At 32.7% G+C, this 14,660-nt stretch overlaps 1 protein-coding gene across 5 annotated transcripts in view; it reads right to left on the bottom strand.

Moving 5' to 3' along the window:
• wake (wide awake) overlaps window positions 1-14,660 on the bottom strand; it is a 333,714-nt gene that overhangs the window by 34,290 nt on the left and 284,764 nt on the right. The window contains exon 1 of one of the 5 annotated variants that reach the window (XM_068392515.1): window positions 6,537-7,510. The exons of the other annotated variants lie outside the window; for them this stretch is intronic. Coding sequence (XP_068248616.1) covers window positions 6,537-7,236 — 700 coding nt within the window. The 5' untranslated portion in view covers window positions 7,237-7,510. Of the gene's footprint in view, window positions 1-6,536; window positions 7,511-14,660 lie in introns of those variants that run through there. 5 annotated transcript variants of the gene reach the window in all.

Here is a 14,660-nt window from a genome sequence, read left to right as displayed (position 1 = left end):
GTATCTCCTAACGCAACACGTGAACCTGTTTATAATTCAACATTTTTACGCAACCCTTTTATCATGGTCATTTCCTCTGCGTTTTCTTTACGGAGACCAGACAGTGAAACTGTTAATTCAAAGCTACACTACGGCTCCAAAGTTCAAGGGATGACAATACTAAAACTAGAGGGGCACTCTTTAGAGAGCATTACCTTTGTCATGCAGAGCAAGTCTTATTTTGCTCTTAATCCCATTGAATATTTGTACTTATTTTCTTCAAAATCAAATGGAATTGTCCTTTGGTCATACCCCAAATGTCCACCAAATTTGGCTGAAATTGGTTCTGTAGTTTTTGAGTAATGTTTCACAAGCAAAAAAAAAAAAAAAAATAAAAAAAAAAATAAACAATATTTGCCATTTACTTAACATAGTGATAATTTTCAAAGTACTGCCATATACTTGCACTTTGATGTACTTCAAGTATAATGTTACAGATTCATCCTTGGGTCATACCCAACATGACTACCAAGTTTGATCAAAATCAGTACAGTAGTTTTTGTGTAAAGTTACTCGCAAACAAATAAATGAACGACGACAGAGGCGATTCGATTTTGGCAAAGGTAATAAAAATATAGACCGATAAAAGGGACAGGGAAAGTGAGAAACGTCTTGATGAAATGGCCATGACACAGAGGACACACTTAGTAGGACACACAACGCGTGTAACCATCTCCCCATACATATGCATGCATGTCATTTGTGATTACATTATACTAAAAGACGTACATTAGACTGAATACAGATTGGAAATACTGGGTGGTAAATAAAAAAAATACTAATCTTAAACAATAACATGAATTTTTTTCAGTTAGCTTGTATGCTCTATCATTATATAACCACCAAATATATGGAATGACAAGAGCATTTAATTACAGAACATATAACATTAATGGACACGAAAACCTAAGTTTCAAAATATGCTCCAAATTGGGAGGTTCATTCTACTTGGAAATATATATATATATATATATATATATATATATATATATATATATATATATATATATATATATATATACATATATAAATATATTATATATATATATATATATATATATATAATATATATATATATATTTATTTATTTCATTTAGCTTGAAACTTCTATAAGTATTCCTCGGATGTAATTAAACTCATCACCATGAAGAAAAGAAAAGAAAAAACTTTACGGCAACTCATTCAGGGTATCACCTCTTCATGTACACAGAGTACGGAGGTAATCGTCTTACTAATAGTCTTGATCGGGACAATAAGTACACCCATTGGAATTACAGATCGAGCATGCATAACAACAAAGACTATTTATAACAAGACCATAGCTGGTTATTTTTTTTTCTCGTGAAGGAATTACTTTAACACTAAATTCCTCCTATAATGATGCATAATACATACATACATACATATACCAAGGCACTTCCCCCCATTTTGGGGGGTAGCCGACATCAACAAATGAAACAAAAACAAAAAAGGGGACCTCTACTCTCTACGTTCCTCCAGCCTAACAAGGGACTCAACCGACTTCAGCTGGTACTGGTAGGGTACCACAGCCCACCCTCCCCCGTTATCCACCACAGATGAAGCTTCATAATGCTGAATCCCCTACTGCTGCTACCTCCGCGGTCATCTAAGGCATCGGAGGAAGCAGCAGGAATAAAAGTAACTTAAAATATTCGATGAATCTACTGTTCAGGTTGAAAGAGTTAATTATTTCGCAGTGTAAGAAATAAAATTCATTTCTGGAGGGAGGGAAAACTAGTCTAAAGAAAAAGATATTGAAAAAAACAAAATATTAGCTAGGTACGTGTTCGTCGGATGCGATACATATGGTTTTCTTGGAAACAACATTGTTCTTCGTTGTTTGAGAGAGAGAGAGAGAGAGAGAGAGAGAGAGAGAGAGAGAGAATGTGAAAATAGGAAATAGGAAAATGTGCCACTTTTGTTCTTCGTTGTCAGAGAGAGAGAGAGAGAGAGAGAGAGAGAGAGATTTACAAAATAGGAAAATGTGCTACTTTTGTTCTTCGTTGTCAGAGAGAGAGAGAGAGAGAGAGAGAGAGAGAGAGAGAGAGATTTACAAAAATAGGAAAATGTGCTACTTTTGTTCTTCGTTGTCAGAGAGAGAGAGAGAGAGAGAGAGAGAGAGATTAATAAAATAGGAAAATATACCATTTTCGTTCTTTCGTTTTGAGAGAGAGAGAGAGAGAGAGAGAGAGAGAGAGATTAATAAAATAGGAGAATGTGCCACTTTTGTTCTTCGTTGTCAGAGAGAGAGAGAGAGAGAGAGAGAGAGAGAGAGAGATTAAAAAATAGGGAAAATATACCATTTTCGTTCTTCGTTTTGAGAGAGAGAGAGAGAGAGAGAGAGAGAGAGAGAGATAGGAAAATGTGCCAATTTTGTTCTTCGTTGTCAGAGAGAGAGAGAGATTAACAAAATACGAAAATATACCATTTTCGTTCTTCGTTTTGAGAGAGAGAGAGAGAGAGAGAGAGAGAGAGAGAGAGAGAGAGAGAGAGAGAGAGAGAGAGAGAGAGAGAGATAGGAAAATGTGCCAATTTTGTTCTTCGTTGTCAGAGAGAGAGAGAGAGAGATTAACAATACGAAAATATACCATTTTCGTTCTTCGTTTTGAGAGAGAGAGAGAGAGAGAGAGAGAGAGAGAGATGAGAGAGAGAGAGAGAGAGAGAGATTAATAAAATAAGAATATGTGCCATTTACGCTTATGTTAAAATTGGGTAATTATACCCACTTTTGATAAAACACGAAATATGTACTAATGCCATACTTTTGCGCGTCTAAAACACTGATTAGATTGGGAACTAAGTTTATTATTATTATATATTAGTATTAGTATAATTATCATCATCATCATCATCATCATCATCTAAGCTACAACCCTAATTGGAAAAGCAGGATGCTATAAGCCCAAGGGCTCCAACAGGAAAAAAAAAAAAAAGGGAGACTTTCAGACGTCAGTAAAAGCCATGACTAACTAGAATTTTCATCACCTGATGTTTTCCAAGTAATTATATTTTTCTTTCGTGAATGCGTAAACTCTAATGCCAGAAAGCCGATAACATTAAAATAACATATAAGGCAGTGTAGGCACTTTAGTTGGAAACTGTAAACAGAATGGATGATGAAAAAAAATTTAAAGAATAATAAAAGCGCTGAAATAAAAACACAAGTGGGGAGGCAATATCGAATTCCCTCCTTGTGATTGTGGCAGAGTGCTGACACCCTCTTTCTTGAAATCCGAGAGACCACAGTTTCTCTTATTGCACACAAACCCTGAGCGAAAAGCAAAGGAAATATTGCCTTTAGAGATTGTCAGCATTTTTAAATATGTAAACAACCTCTTACAGTGGAGGTAAAATCGAAAATTGGCCGAAATTTTCGAAAAAATTTTCGGAAAAATATTCGGCCCGAAAATCGGCCGAAATTTTCGAAAAAATTTTCGGCCCGAAAATCGGCCGAAATTTTCGAAAAAAAATTTTCGGCTCGAAAATCGGCCGAAATTTTCGAAAAAAATTTCGGAAAAAAAGTCTATATTTAGATCTTGGGTAAAATATCCCCATAAAATGGAGGAGCCTACGAAACGTCGATAATTTGTCGAAGTTATAATTGTTATTGTTGGTATTTTGAATAGTGATATAGCGATTACCATTAAAATATACACCATTCATTATCATCAGCCATTAATAGCCCACTGCGGAACAAAGGCATCAGACATGTCCTTCCAATCGCGTCTGTTTATTGCCTTTCTATGCTACTTTACACCCGAAAACTTTCTTAGTTCGTTAATCCATCGTCTTCAGCATTACTCCTAGTGACATGCTTTATGCTATATTTTTAATGGTAACTACCATAATATAAAGCTTTCGATAAAGAAAATATTAAAAATGTTCAACTGTTAGCAAAGTGCAAGTTATACTGACAACGATAACATCCAAAAGACATTAAACCTTTCAAATTTTCAAGGGAAAACTGTAAACTTATTATTATTATTATTATTATTATTATTATTATTATTATTATTACTTGCTAAGCTACAACCCTAGCTGGAAAAGCAGAATGGTATAATCCCCGGGGCCCGAACAGGGAAAATAGCCCCGTGAGGAAAGGAAACAAGGAAAAATAAAATATTTTAAGAACAGGAACAACATTTAAATAAATATATCCTATATAAACTATATATGCACTTTAGCAAAACAAGAGGAAGAAAAATTATATAGAATAGTGTGCCCGAGTGTACCCTCAAGCAAGAGAACTCTAACATAAGAAAATGGAAGACCATGGTACAGATGCTATGGCACTATCCAAGACTAAAGAACAATGGTTTGATTTTGGAGAGTCCTTCTCCTAGAAGAGTTGCTTACCATAGCTAGTGTGTCTTTTCTACTTAGGACCTAATGAAGGGGACTAGCTTCGGTGGACTTCCCCGCCAATTGGCGACAGTCATGTTTTATTAGTGCAGTGATCATATTGCTCTAATACCAATGAGGTGGGCTTTATTTAAACAACAGCAGATTCGGAAAAAAATTCTAATTGGGTGTCAGTCGTGTTCATTTATTTAAAGGAGCTTAAATGTTATTGTTCATGAAAACATACATCAGCGTTCTTTCCTTTCGGGACTTCACTTGTATATAGAGATATCTTATTCTTTAGTTAAAATCATTAAGCTTAAGGTCTGGTTTATGTTTGAATCAAGCTATGTCCAATTCAACATATCAGTCTGTGAAGTATTCTACAATTAAATATTCTTCAAAGAAATAAAAATTAGACGTGAAAAGTCTATTATTATTATTATTATTATTATTATTATTATTACAATCAGATGCAGCAGCATTATTATCAGAATCCAAACAAGCCCGTTGTTTGGAACCGATTAAATTGATGCCAAATCATTTTTATATCAATTATAATAACTACCATTGACCGAAATTCAGAATCCCAATGACTAACCAACGTTCTGCCACAGAAAGTTATATTGTAAATTTAAGAAAAAAAAGATGAATGGGTTGATTAAATATCAATCAGGGACATTCCTTGCATGTCAATGAATAATACCATGCCTTAAATCTTTCCTCTACATTAGATAGATTGTTTTTTACATGAAACCAAAACACATGCGTATGTAAGCACGCACACCCAGAGAATAAAACTAGGCCTCAAACCTTTCTTCCACATTAGATAGATGGTGTGTTTTACATGAAACCAAAACACATGCATATACAAACACGCACACACACAGGTCACACAGTACAACAATAATCAATAGTTGAAACATTCAAAAGGCATTTTTGAGGTTAAAGAATCCTTCGTCAATAGATTTTCAAATCAAAATAAGTGGACAGAAATGGATTTTTGAGTCTTTGGATTGAATAATTCATATAATTATCTGAGAAAAATATTTTTCAAATCACTCTAATCACGATGTGCAGGTAAACCTAACTCCATTAAATCTTGGGTTATATCCCAAAGTGGTATTTTTAAAGGTAATCATGATAGTTATGAGGAAAACATACGAATTTATTTATATTAAAGTTGTTAATATACAGTAGGCGATTATAATAAAGTCGTACATAAAAACAATATTTTTATGCGTATATGTCATGTAGTCACATTAGCAAATTTACAGCGGTCTTATTTGAAGTTAGTAACTTTTATCTTTCAATCCAAAATAAGCTCACTTATTCCTACGTTCATAGTGTTATATGAAGTTCTGTGAAGCCTTGTGAAAAATAATTCATTCATCTAAAAATCTATCTTAAATTTCATCTTTATATTTTAAAGAACCTAAAGTGTTCATTTATCAATTTTTGTCAATTAGTTTTGGATTTTCCAAATATTTTTGCATAAAAGTTTTCACCCTTATAGCCTATATATTAAAGTGTAATTCAATCAACCAATGTAGTCCCGAAGAATCACAAAGTGATTCGAAACACGTGTCGACACTAAACAATAAATTTAGAATCTTAAATGGATTTTCCCGTTATTTTGAAAACGGTCTAAAGGACAGTTCGTCCGGTGAGAAGCTAACTTCGAATTTTGAACGCAACCAAGACAATGTCTATTCATCATAAACGTAGAGTAACATGCCTAAATAATATATATATATATATATATATATATATATATATATATATATATACTGTATATATATATATGTATATATATATATGTATATATATATATGTATATATATATATATATATATATATATATGTATATATATGTATATATATATATATATATATATATATATATATACTGTGTGTATATATATATATATATATATATATATATATATATATATATATATATATATATATACTGTGTATATATATATATATATATATATATATATATATATATATATATATATATATATATATGACCATTCATTCAACGATATCTTTAACATTAATTTGACATCATCATCTAATAGTCCCTCTGAGGCGTACCCCATCAATAAACAGACTAACAACGCACTTACCACCATTTTGACAAGGGAAATACGGTCCTATGTCGGGATACGAATCTGTAGGACTCTCTCCGTTACAGGAGTGCAACGAAACGTCCACATGGGCGTAGGTATTCCTACGACACATCTTCGTAGGAGGAATTAGGATTTCCTTTTCCCACTCTTCTCTCTCCCACGACCTACGGGCAACTTCGGTAGACTTCGTCTGCCTCTCGCTGCCTTTCCTCCGCCGAAGGGTGGTGAAACTCAGGGTTCTCGAGCGAACAGTTCTATCCTCCATACTCGTAAAGGATTGTAATGACTCGTCGTCCAGGGAGTACTGCTGACTATCACTGCTCAGAGGCGACACCAGGTCAGTAGTAAAGGGTATGACTCCTCCAGACGCCGGGGAATCCAGTGACGTCGTAGGGGTATTGCAACACTCGCGGCTTGAGAAAGAGGACAGGGAGTCATTCCGATCCTCACTTTCTGGGCTGTCGCGAGCTGGACTGTCTTGAAAGAAAGGCGAAGAGGAGCCTTGCTCTAGAATCGTGGGGCTGCTGGTTTCCCAGAAGCCAACCATCCGCACCGGGGACGTCGGCGAGGTTTTGTCAATGTGAAGCGAATTGCGGATGGAGCGAGTGATAACCGAAATGATAGATTTTTTCCGTCGTCGCAATGTCAAGGGAGACTCGCCAACGGGAAGCTGCATGGTACTAGAGCTGGTCATCATAAAAAGGAAGGGTCAATCTACGGGCATTGAATGTGTCATATCAGAAAAACACTGGATGCCCACAGGGCAGAATCGAACGCAATCATATTCTTCAACACGGCTGAGGGGGCTATAGATCGGCAAAACGATCGATATCCACGAAACAAGTGTACTAATACCACCAACACGAGCTCATTTGACGGTCTGTGCACACACTCCACACACGAACACTAAATGACCACGACTGCCAATGTCCGGAGAGCCACACTGCACCATCTCTAGCGCTGCTGCTGCTGCTGCTGCTGCTCGTCAGACAAACAGACAAACACGTACATCCTGAGTAAACTCAAGGTAATTCTGACACTTATCTTTCACGTATGTGATATCGCTAAGCCGCCAGGTGTCTGTGCGTGTGTTCTCCCGTATAATACTAGCAACGACGTTCACCTACGAAGTTCCTTGTAATGTTAACAGACGTGGGAAAACTTTTTAATTTGGCATTAATCAACAAATCAAGATACATCATTTGCTAGTAAACAAAAACACAAGTAGACGCACTCACGATCGTTATATTCGTTTCCTTAAATTTTTTATCGTTTAAACGAATTTCCAGAATTATGTATGATTAATATTCAGTAGAATTATTTATCGCATGAACTGTACAGAATTCTTTGGTCATCAAATTATAAGAGATCGCATTACAACGTAGTAAATAGAACATGGTAATTTAAGGGACACTGGGCGATGTAATAAAAACATGTGACAGAATTGCAGTAAGGTGTTTAAGGGCCCATGAATATCAGTAAAATGTCAAAGGGTAAATCATAAATTACAAAGCTTTCCACATTGTATCATGCTTAAAATGAAATAATAAAATAAAGACTAGGAAATTCACACGTAGGACTTCATTCTGTGTGTGTGTATATATATATATATGTATATGTATGTGTATATATATGTATATATATATATAAATATAAATATATATATATATATATATATATATATATATATATATATATATACAATTTATATATATATATATATATATATATATATATACAATTTATATATATATATATATATATATATAAATTATATATATATAAATATATATATATATATATATATATATATATATATATATATAAATATATATATATATATAAATATATATATATATAAATTATATATATATATAAATATATATATATATAAATATATAAATATATATATATATATATATATATATATATATATATATATATATATATATATATATATATATATATATATATATATATATATTTGTGTATGTTTGAAGAACTAATATGTTTGTGGATACTGTAATGAAGGTTGAAAGAGGGAATAAATACAGTAGGCTACGTGGTTGAATTAAGAAATGAGAGATTTATTGAGAAAAAAAAATTGACATTCTATTGTACGACCGAAGATACGGGATGATAGTTAAGGTAAAAAAAATGGATTAAGTAATAATAATGTCCAGGAAATGGTTGCATAAGGATTAGTGAGAACAAGAGGTTTTTCTACAACGAAGTAAATAAAGATAAAAGATTAATAAACAAATGGGACTTAGGATAAAGTTGCAAATAGGTCAATAGAATGAGTACTTTGAAGATTTGTTGAATATTATTATTATTATTATTATTATTATTATTATTATTATTATTATTATTATTATTAATTATTATTACTTGCTAAGCTACAACCCTAGTTGGAAAAGAAGGATGCTATAAACCCAGGGGCTCCAACAGGCAAAATAGCCCAGTAAGGAAATATTTTAGGAAGAGTAACACCATTAAAATAAATATCTCCTATATAAACTTTAACAAAACAAGAAGAGAAATTAGATAGAAAAGTGTTCGCGAGTGTAACCTCAAGCAAGAGAACTCTAACCCAAGACAGTGGAAGACCATGGTACAGAGGCTATGGCACTACCCAAGACTAGAGAACAATGGTTTGATTTTGGAGTGTCCTCCTCCTAGAAGAGCTGCTTAACATAGCTTAAGTGTCTCTTCCACCCTTACCAAGAGGAAAGATAAAAGAACGGTAAAGACGAATGAGATAAGAAACTAATGAGTGGATGGAATTAAATAAATAAACTCAAAATTTAACGCAGAATAAAAAAAAAAATAAATTCCAGAATTTTCATTATAGGCATTTGATTATAAATAAAAGAATCGCCATCTTAGGATTTCTATCAGTGGTCCTGATGTTGGTAATTTCTATCACTCACTGCCCATTACTAACTATGGGAATAAAAGTAATTTCTATCATTCAGTACCCGTTAATAACTATGGGAATATTTCATTCAGTACCCGTTAATAACTATGGGAATATTTCATTCAGTACCCGTTAATAACTGGGAATATTAGCAATTTCTATCACTCAGTACCCGTTAATATCTATAGGAATATTAGTACTTTCTATCAATCAGTACCAGTTAATAATTATAGGAATATTAGCAATTTCTATCATTCAGTACCCGTTAATAACTATGTGAATATTAGCAATTTTTATCACTCAGTACCCAATAATAACTATGGGAATATTAGGAATTTCTATCATTCAGTATCTGTTTATAACTATGGGAATATTGGTAATTTCTATCACTCAGTACCCGTTAATAACTATGGGAATATTAGTAATTTCTATCATTCAGTATCCGTTAATAAGTATGGGAATATTGGCAATTTCTATCACTCAGTCCCCGATAATAACTATGGGAATATTTGTAATTTCTATCATTCAATATCTGTTTATAACTATGGGAATATTGGTAATTTCTATAACTCAGTACCCGTTAATAACTATGGGAATATTAGTAATTTCTATCATTCAGTATCCGTTAATAAGTATGGGAATATTGGCAATTTCTATCACTCAGTCCCCGATAATAACTATGGGAATATTTGTAATTTCTATCATTCAGCATCTGTTTATAACTATGGGAATATTGGTAATTTCTATCACTTAGTACCCGTTAATAACTATGGGAATATTAGTACTTTCTATCATTCAGTACCCGTTAATAACTATGGGAATATTAGTACTTTCTATCATTCAGTAACCGTTAATAACTATGGGAATATTGGTAATTTCTATCACTCGGTACCCGTTAATAACTATGGGAATATTAGTAATTTCTATAATTCAGTACTCGTTAATAACTATGGGAATATTTATAATTTCTATCACTCGGTACCCATTAATAACTATGGGAATATTAGTAATTTCTATCATTCAGTATCCGCTAATAAGTATGGGAATATTAGTAATTTCTATCACTCAGTATCTGTTTATAACTATGGGAATATTGGTAATTTCTATCACTCGGTACCCGTTAATAACTATTGGACTAATAAGGCATCTTTGGCATCTTTACCCAAGATAATCATAACGTGCAAATTTTTACAATTATATCTGGGACGCCATTACATCATAAAGAAACGCAGTTTCATACACACGATATAAAATGAAAACTCGAGTGATTTTAGCAAAAGTATACCAAATAATAATGCTATCATGATGTTTTTAAATAGTCATCCAACATTATGATTTTATTTCTTGGTATTGTTCAGTTTGTTTGAGAAAATTAATGTCAAGACATAATTAAGGACAAAGAGAAATAATGGTTGGACAAGCAAAAAATTCACGTTCCATTTACGATCAACACATGACATGAAATAGCAAGCGCTTGTTACGTCACATAAAAACAACAATAAACAGGTAGTTAGGCAACGAGGGCAACCAGACATGTAAATGCATCCTCGTCTACTTTTGCACGATATTGTTATTTGTCTCACAAAGTCCTCAAATAAATAATGTAGTAAGAATCACTGTATATCATTTTAGAAATAATGTTTATGTAAAGAAATGCCAGGATGAATGTTCCGTTAGGAAATTTGTGATTGTGTTATTATTATTATTATTATTATTATTATTATTATTATTATTATTATCATTACTATTATTACTAATTATCATTAATATTATTACTAATTATTATTATCATTAATTGTTATTATTATTATTATTATTATTATCATCATTATTATTATTATTTGGACTGATTATTGCACCTATCTATTGAAGTATACATTAAGTATAACCTAAGAAGTTGCAAAATATATTAAACAGAGGAGAAAGATTGATAAGAGGGGGGGGGGTTCGTTTCCTGATACAAGGATACCCCTGCAAAGATTGAGTTCCACACTAGCAGCCTATTATAGCACTAATATTTTCTTCAAATATGTGAAATGACTCGTCAAGTTATTAAACTAGATATACATCATACCCGCAACAATATCGTGTCAACAAGACCAACTACGGAAGATTTCTCAAGTTATTGGAGCCATAGTGCACCTCGACTGTGGGTTCTAGAACTTTTAAACATGTGGTTCCTAATATGTACAAGGTTCTATTTGATATTTAGTGGGTTCTAGAACTTTTAAACATGTGGTTCCAAATATGTACAAGGTTCTATTTGACATTTAGAGGGTTCTAGAACTTTTAAACATGTGGTTCCAAATATGTACAAGGTTCTATTTGACATTTAGTGGCTTGTAAAACTTTCAAATATGGGGTTCCAAATACGTGCAAGGTTCTATTTGACATTTAGTGGGTTGTAAAACTTTCAAATATGGGGTTCCAAATACGTGCAAGGTTCTATTTGACATTTAGTGGGTTGTAAAACTTTCAAATATGGGGTTCCAAATACGTGCAAGGTTCTATTTGACATTTAGTGGGTTGTAGAACTTTTGAATATGGGATTCCAAATATGCACAAGGTTCTATTTGACATTTAGTGGGTTGTAGAACTTTCAAATATGCGGTTCCAAATATGTACAAGGTTCTACTCGACATTAGAAGGACTTGCGATATAAAGTTTTCCAATCAGATGTTGAAGACTTCCTTGTTTTCTGAGTGTTATGACAGCTGGAATTGGATGATTAACTTAACTACATAATAAGAAAATATAGGAGAAACAAATCTCGTGTGTCCTATAGCGCACCAAAGTTTTTTTCAGAAAAGCAGTATGAAGTAAAATTAGGGACCAATCGTAGAAGACCAAAATTAAGACTTGAATAAACATTAAAATGTGGAGTTTTAGCTCTACGACAAACTAATTTAGACAATGGCCAACAAGATGCATTTCATTTCCGGTTTAAAAATCAGCCGACGACAAAAAAAAAAAAAAAAACTAACTAACTGATATGTGAGCCACAGTAATTAAGTAATTATCTGAGGTTACGAATATCCCGGGATATTGTACACTTCATCTGATAAAAATAAATACTTATAGAATAAAGTAAAACATGTACACAATTTAATAAATAAATATCTGGCTATAACTCATAGCATACTTACTGCCATCAATTTTAGCAATAATAGAAATAAAGTAGAGCATCGCGTGCTCTATAGTCTTACAATCGCCAAAGTGATAAGTCCTCTTAAAGATAATTATATTTCTCAAGATTAGGCCAGACACAGAATAACGAATACCAATGTATCGGATGAGCTATACATTATTTACGGATTATATTATAGGAAGGTCTAAACGGGGTTGATGCATTGCATGATAAACGTGTTGGAAATGAAGGGTCTCTATATTCAGGAAGCGCAAGAGGAGAGCGATTAGCGTTGCGCACATTGGGGGTTCAACATACTGCTGATGAGCCTCCTGTGTAGGGGTGTACATAAATATATATATATATATATATATATATATATATATATATATGTATGTATATATATATATATGTATTATATATATATATATATATATATATATATATATATATACATACACACACACATTATATATATATATATATATATATATATACCGGTATATATATATATATATATATATATATATATATATATACCGGTATATATATATATATATATATATATATATATATATATATATACAGTATATATATATATATTCGAACACGATCATCTCTCCCCGTCCCTTGGGTAGGCATGGAATGCCATACATCACGAATAAAAAGAAAACTTTGTTCACGTTTTCCTACTTTGTAACAAGAGATAATATTGAACGAACTGAACTTGGAAATTTTAACATAGCTGTCTTTGCCCCTTACTCAATTCATACATCCATTCTGGTCTTTTTCAAAGATCTTTGGACAAATACATATATAAAATCGAAATAAGTCCTATTTCATTACTTCCTAACATTCATCTACTGTAAAATACATGTGGCTCTCACCACTCCATGTAATGGTATGGGTCTTGCAGTGTTTCCCAACGCTGGGGTAAATTACCCCAGTGGGGTAATGGACCCGTATTTTTGGGGTAATCAAGATGTTCTACACTGATGATGGTTAATTTTGATATCCATTAAAATGGAAAAGTTTGCATTTGTTTTGGATCCTTAACTATAAGCAGCCATTAGCGGGCTACATGATCCATACAGTTCATCAGGTGGCTGCAAAATAACATCCGATGTTACCGGGTATATGTTCAATGGGGTAATTGATTAGTTGGAAATAAAATTTTGGGGTAATCATTTAAAAAAAGGTTGGGAAACACTGAGTCCTATAGGATGGATCTTATCCTACCCTAATACATTTTCAACAATATACTTGTAACATACTTATGAAAACTAACACCCATTATTTATATAAGCATCATTATTACTGAGTATGAAAGGTGTTCTCTAAAATCGAGGGCCGCTAATCTTTTTCAGGAAGGAAACTTTACTTATCAAATTGTGTTTTACATAGATCACATATTCAGTAATTACGATATTTAATTAAAACTCCTACACGCCCCTTTCTTTCCCTCCAATGACCGGTTTCATTTATCTGAAGTCCTAAAACTGGAAGGAACACTTTCTTACTACTCCCTTGTGCTATCAGTTTCACCAAGAGTCGCTTGGGAGAGGGTTTAAACTTTTAAGGTAATTACATTAGTTTGAGGTAATTTTCATGATTTCAAGGTAATTTCTAAGGCAATTCTAAGATAATTTCGGGTTTATTGGATTAAAAAAAAAGAGCTGGCATTATTATTAGGGGTATAGTAGCAGTATTATCCAAAATTGAGCGGTTTTTAATGTTGAATTTTTTTTATGGTACGGAAATTATAAAAAGCTGTGATTTTGAGTACACTAAAAATAAATCCTTAATTTTAATCGGAAATCCTCCGTAAAAATGTACTGTTCTCAGCCGTATTTCAGCAAAATACAGGCGACTGTAATTTTACCATACTTTGTTATTATCTTTTACGGGTTGGTAACCGTAATATCACTCCTTTACGTCAATATATCCGTTTTTTAAACGGTAAAAATCCTGATGTTGCCAGTCATTTACCGTTTTTTAATGCAATTTTTAACAGTGTACTGTATGATGTACGCCTTACTTTGGCTACAGATGGCTACGGATTCTGGGTAAATCA

The sequence above is a fragment of the Palaemon carinicauda genome, chromosome 18, assembly GCF_036898095.1.
Source record: "Palaemon carinicauda isolate YSFRI2023 chromosome 18, ASM3689809v2, whole genome shotgun sequence".
NCBI lineage: Eukaryota > Metazoa > Arthropoda > Malacostraca > Decapoda > Palaemonidae > Palaemon > Palaemon carinicauda.
The sequence above is the reverse complement of the archived record's forward strand: the minus strand, read 5'-3'. Positions and strand labels throughout refer to the sequence as shown.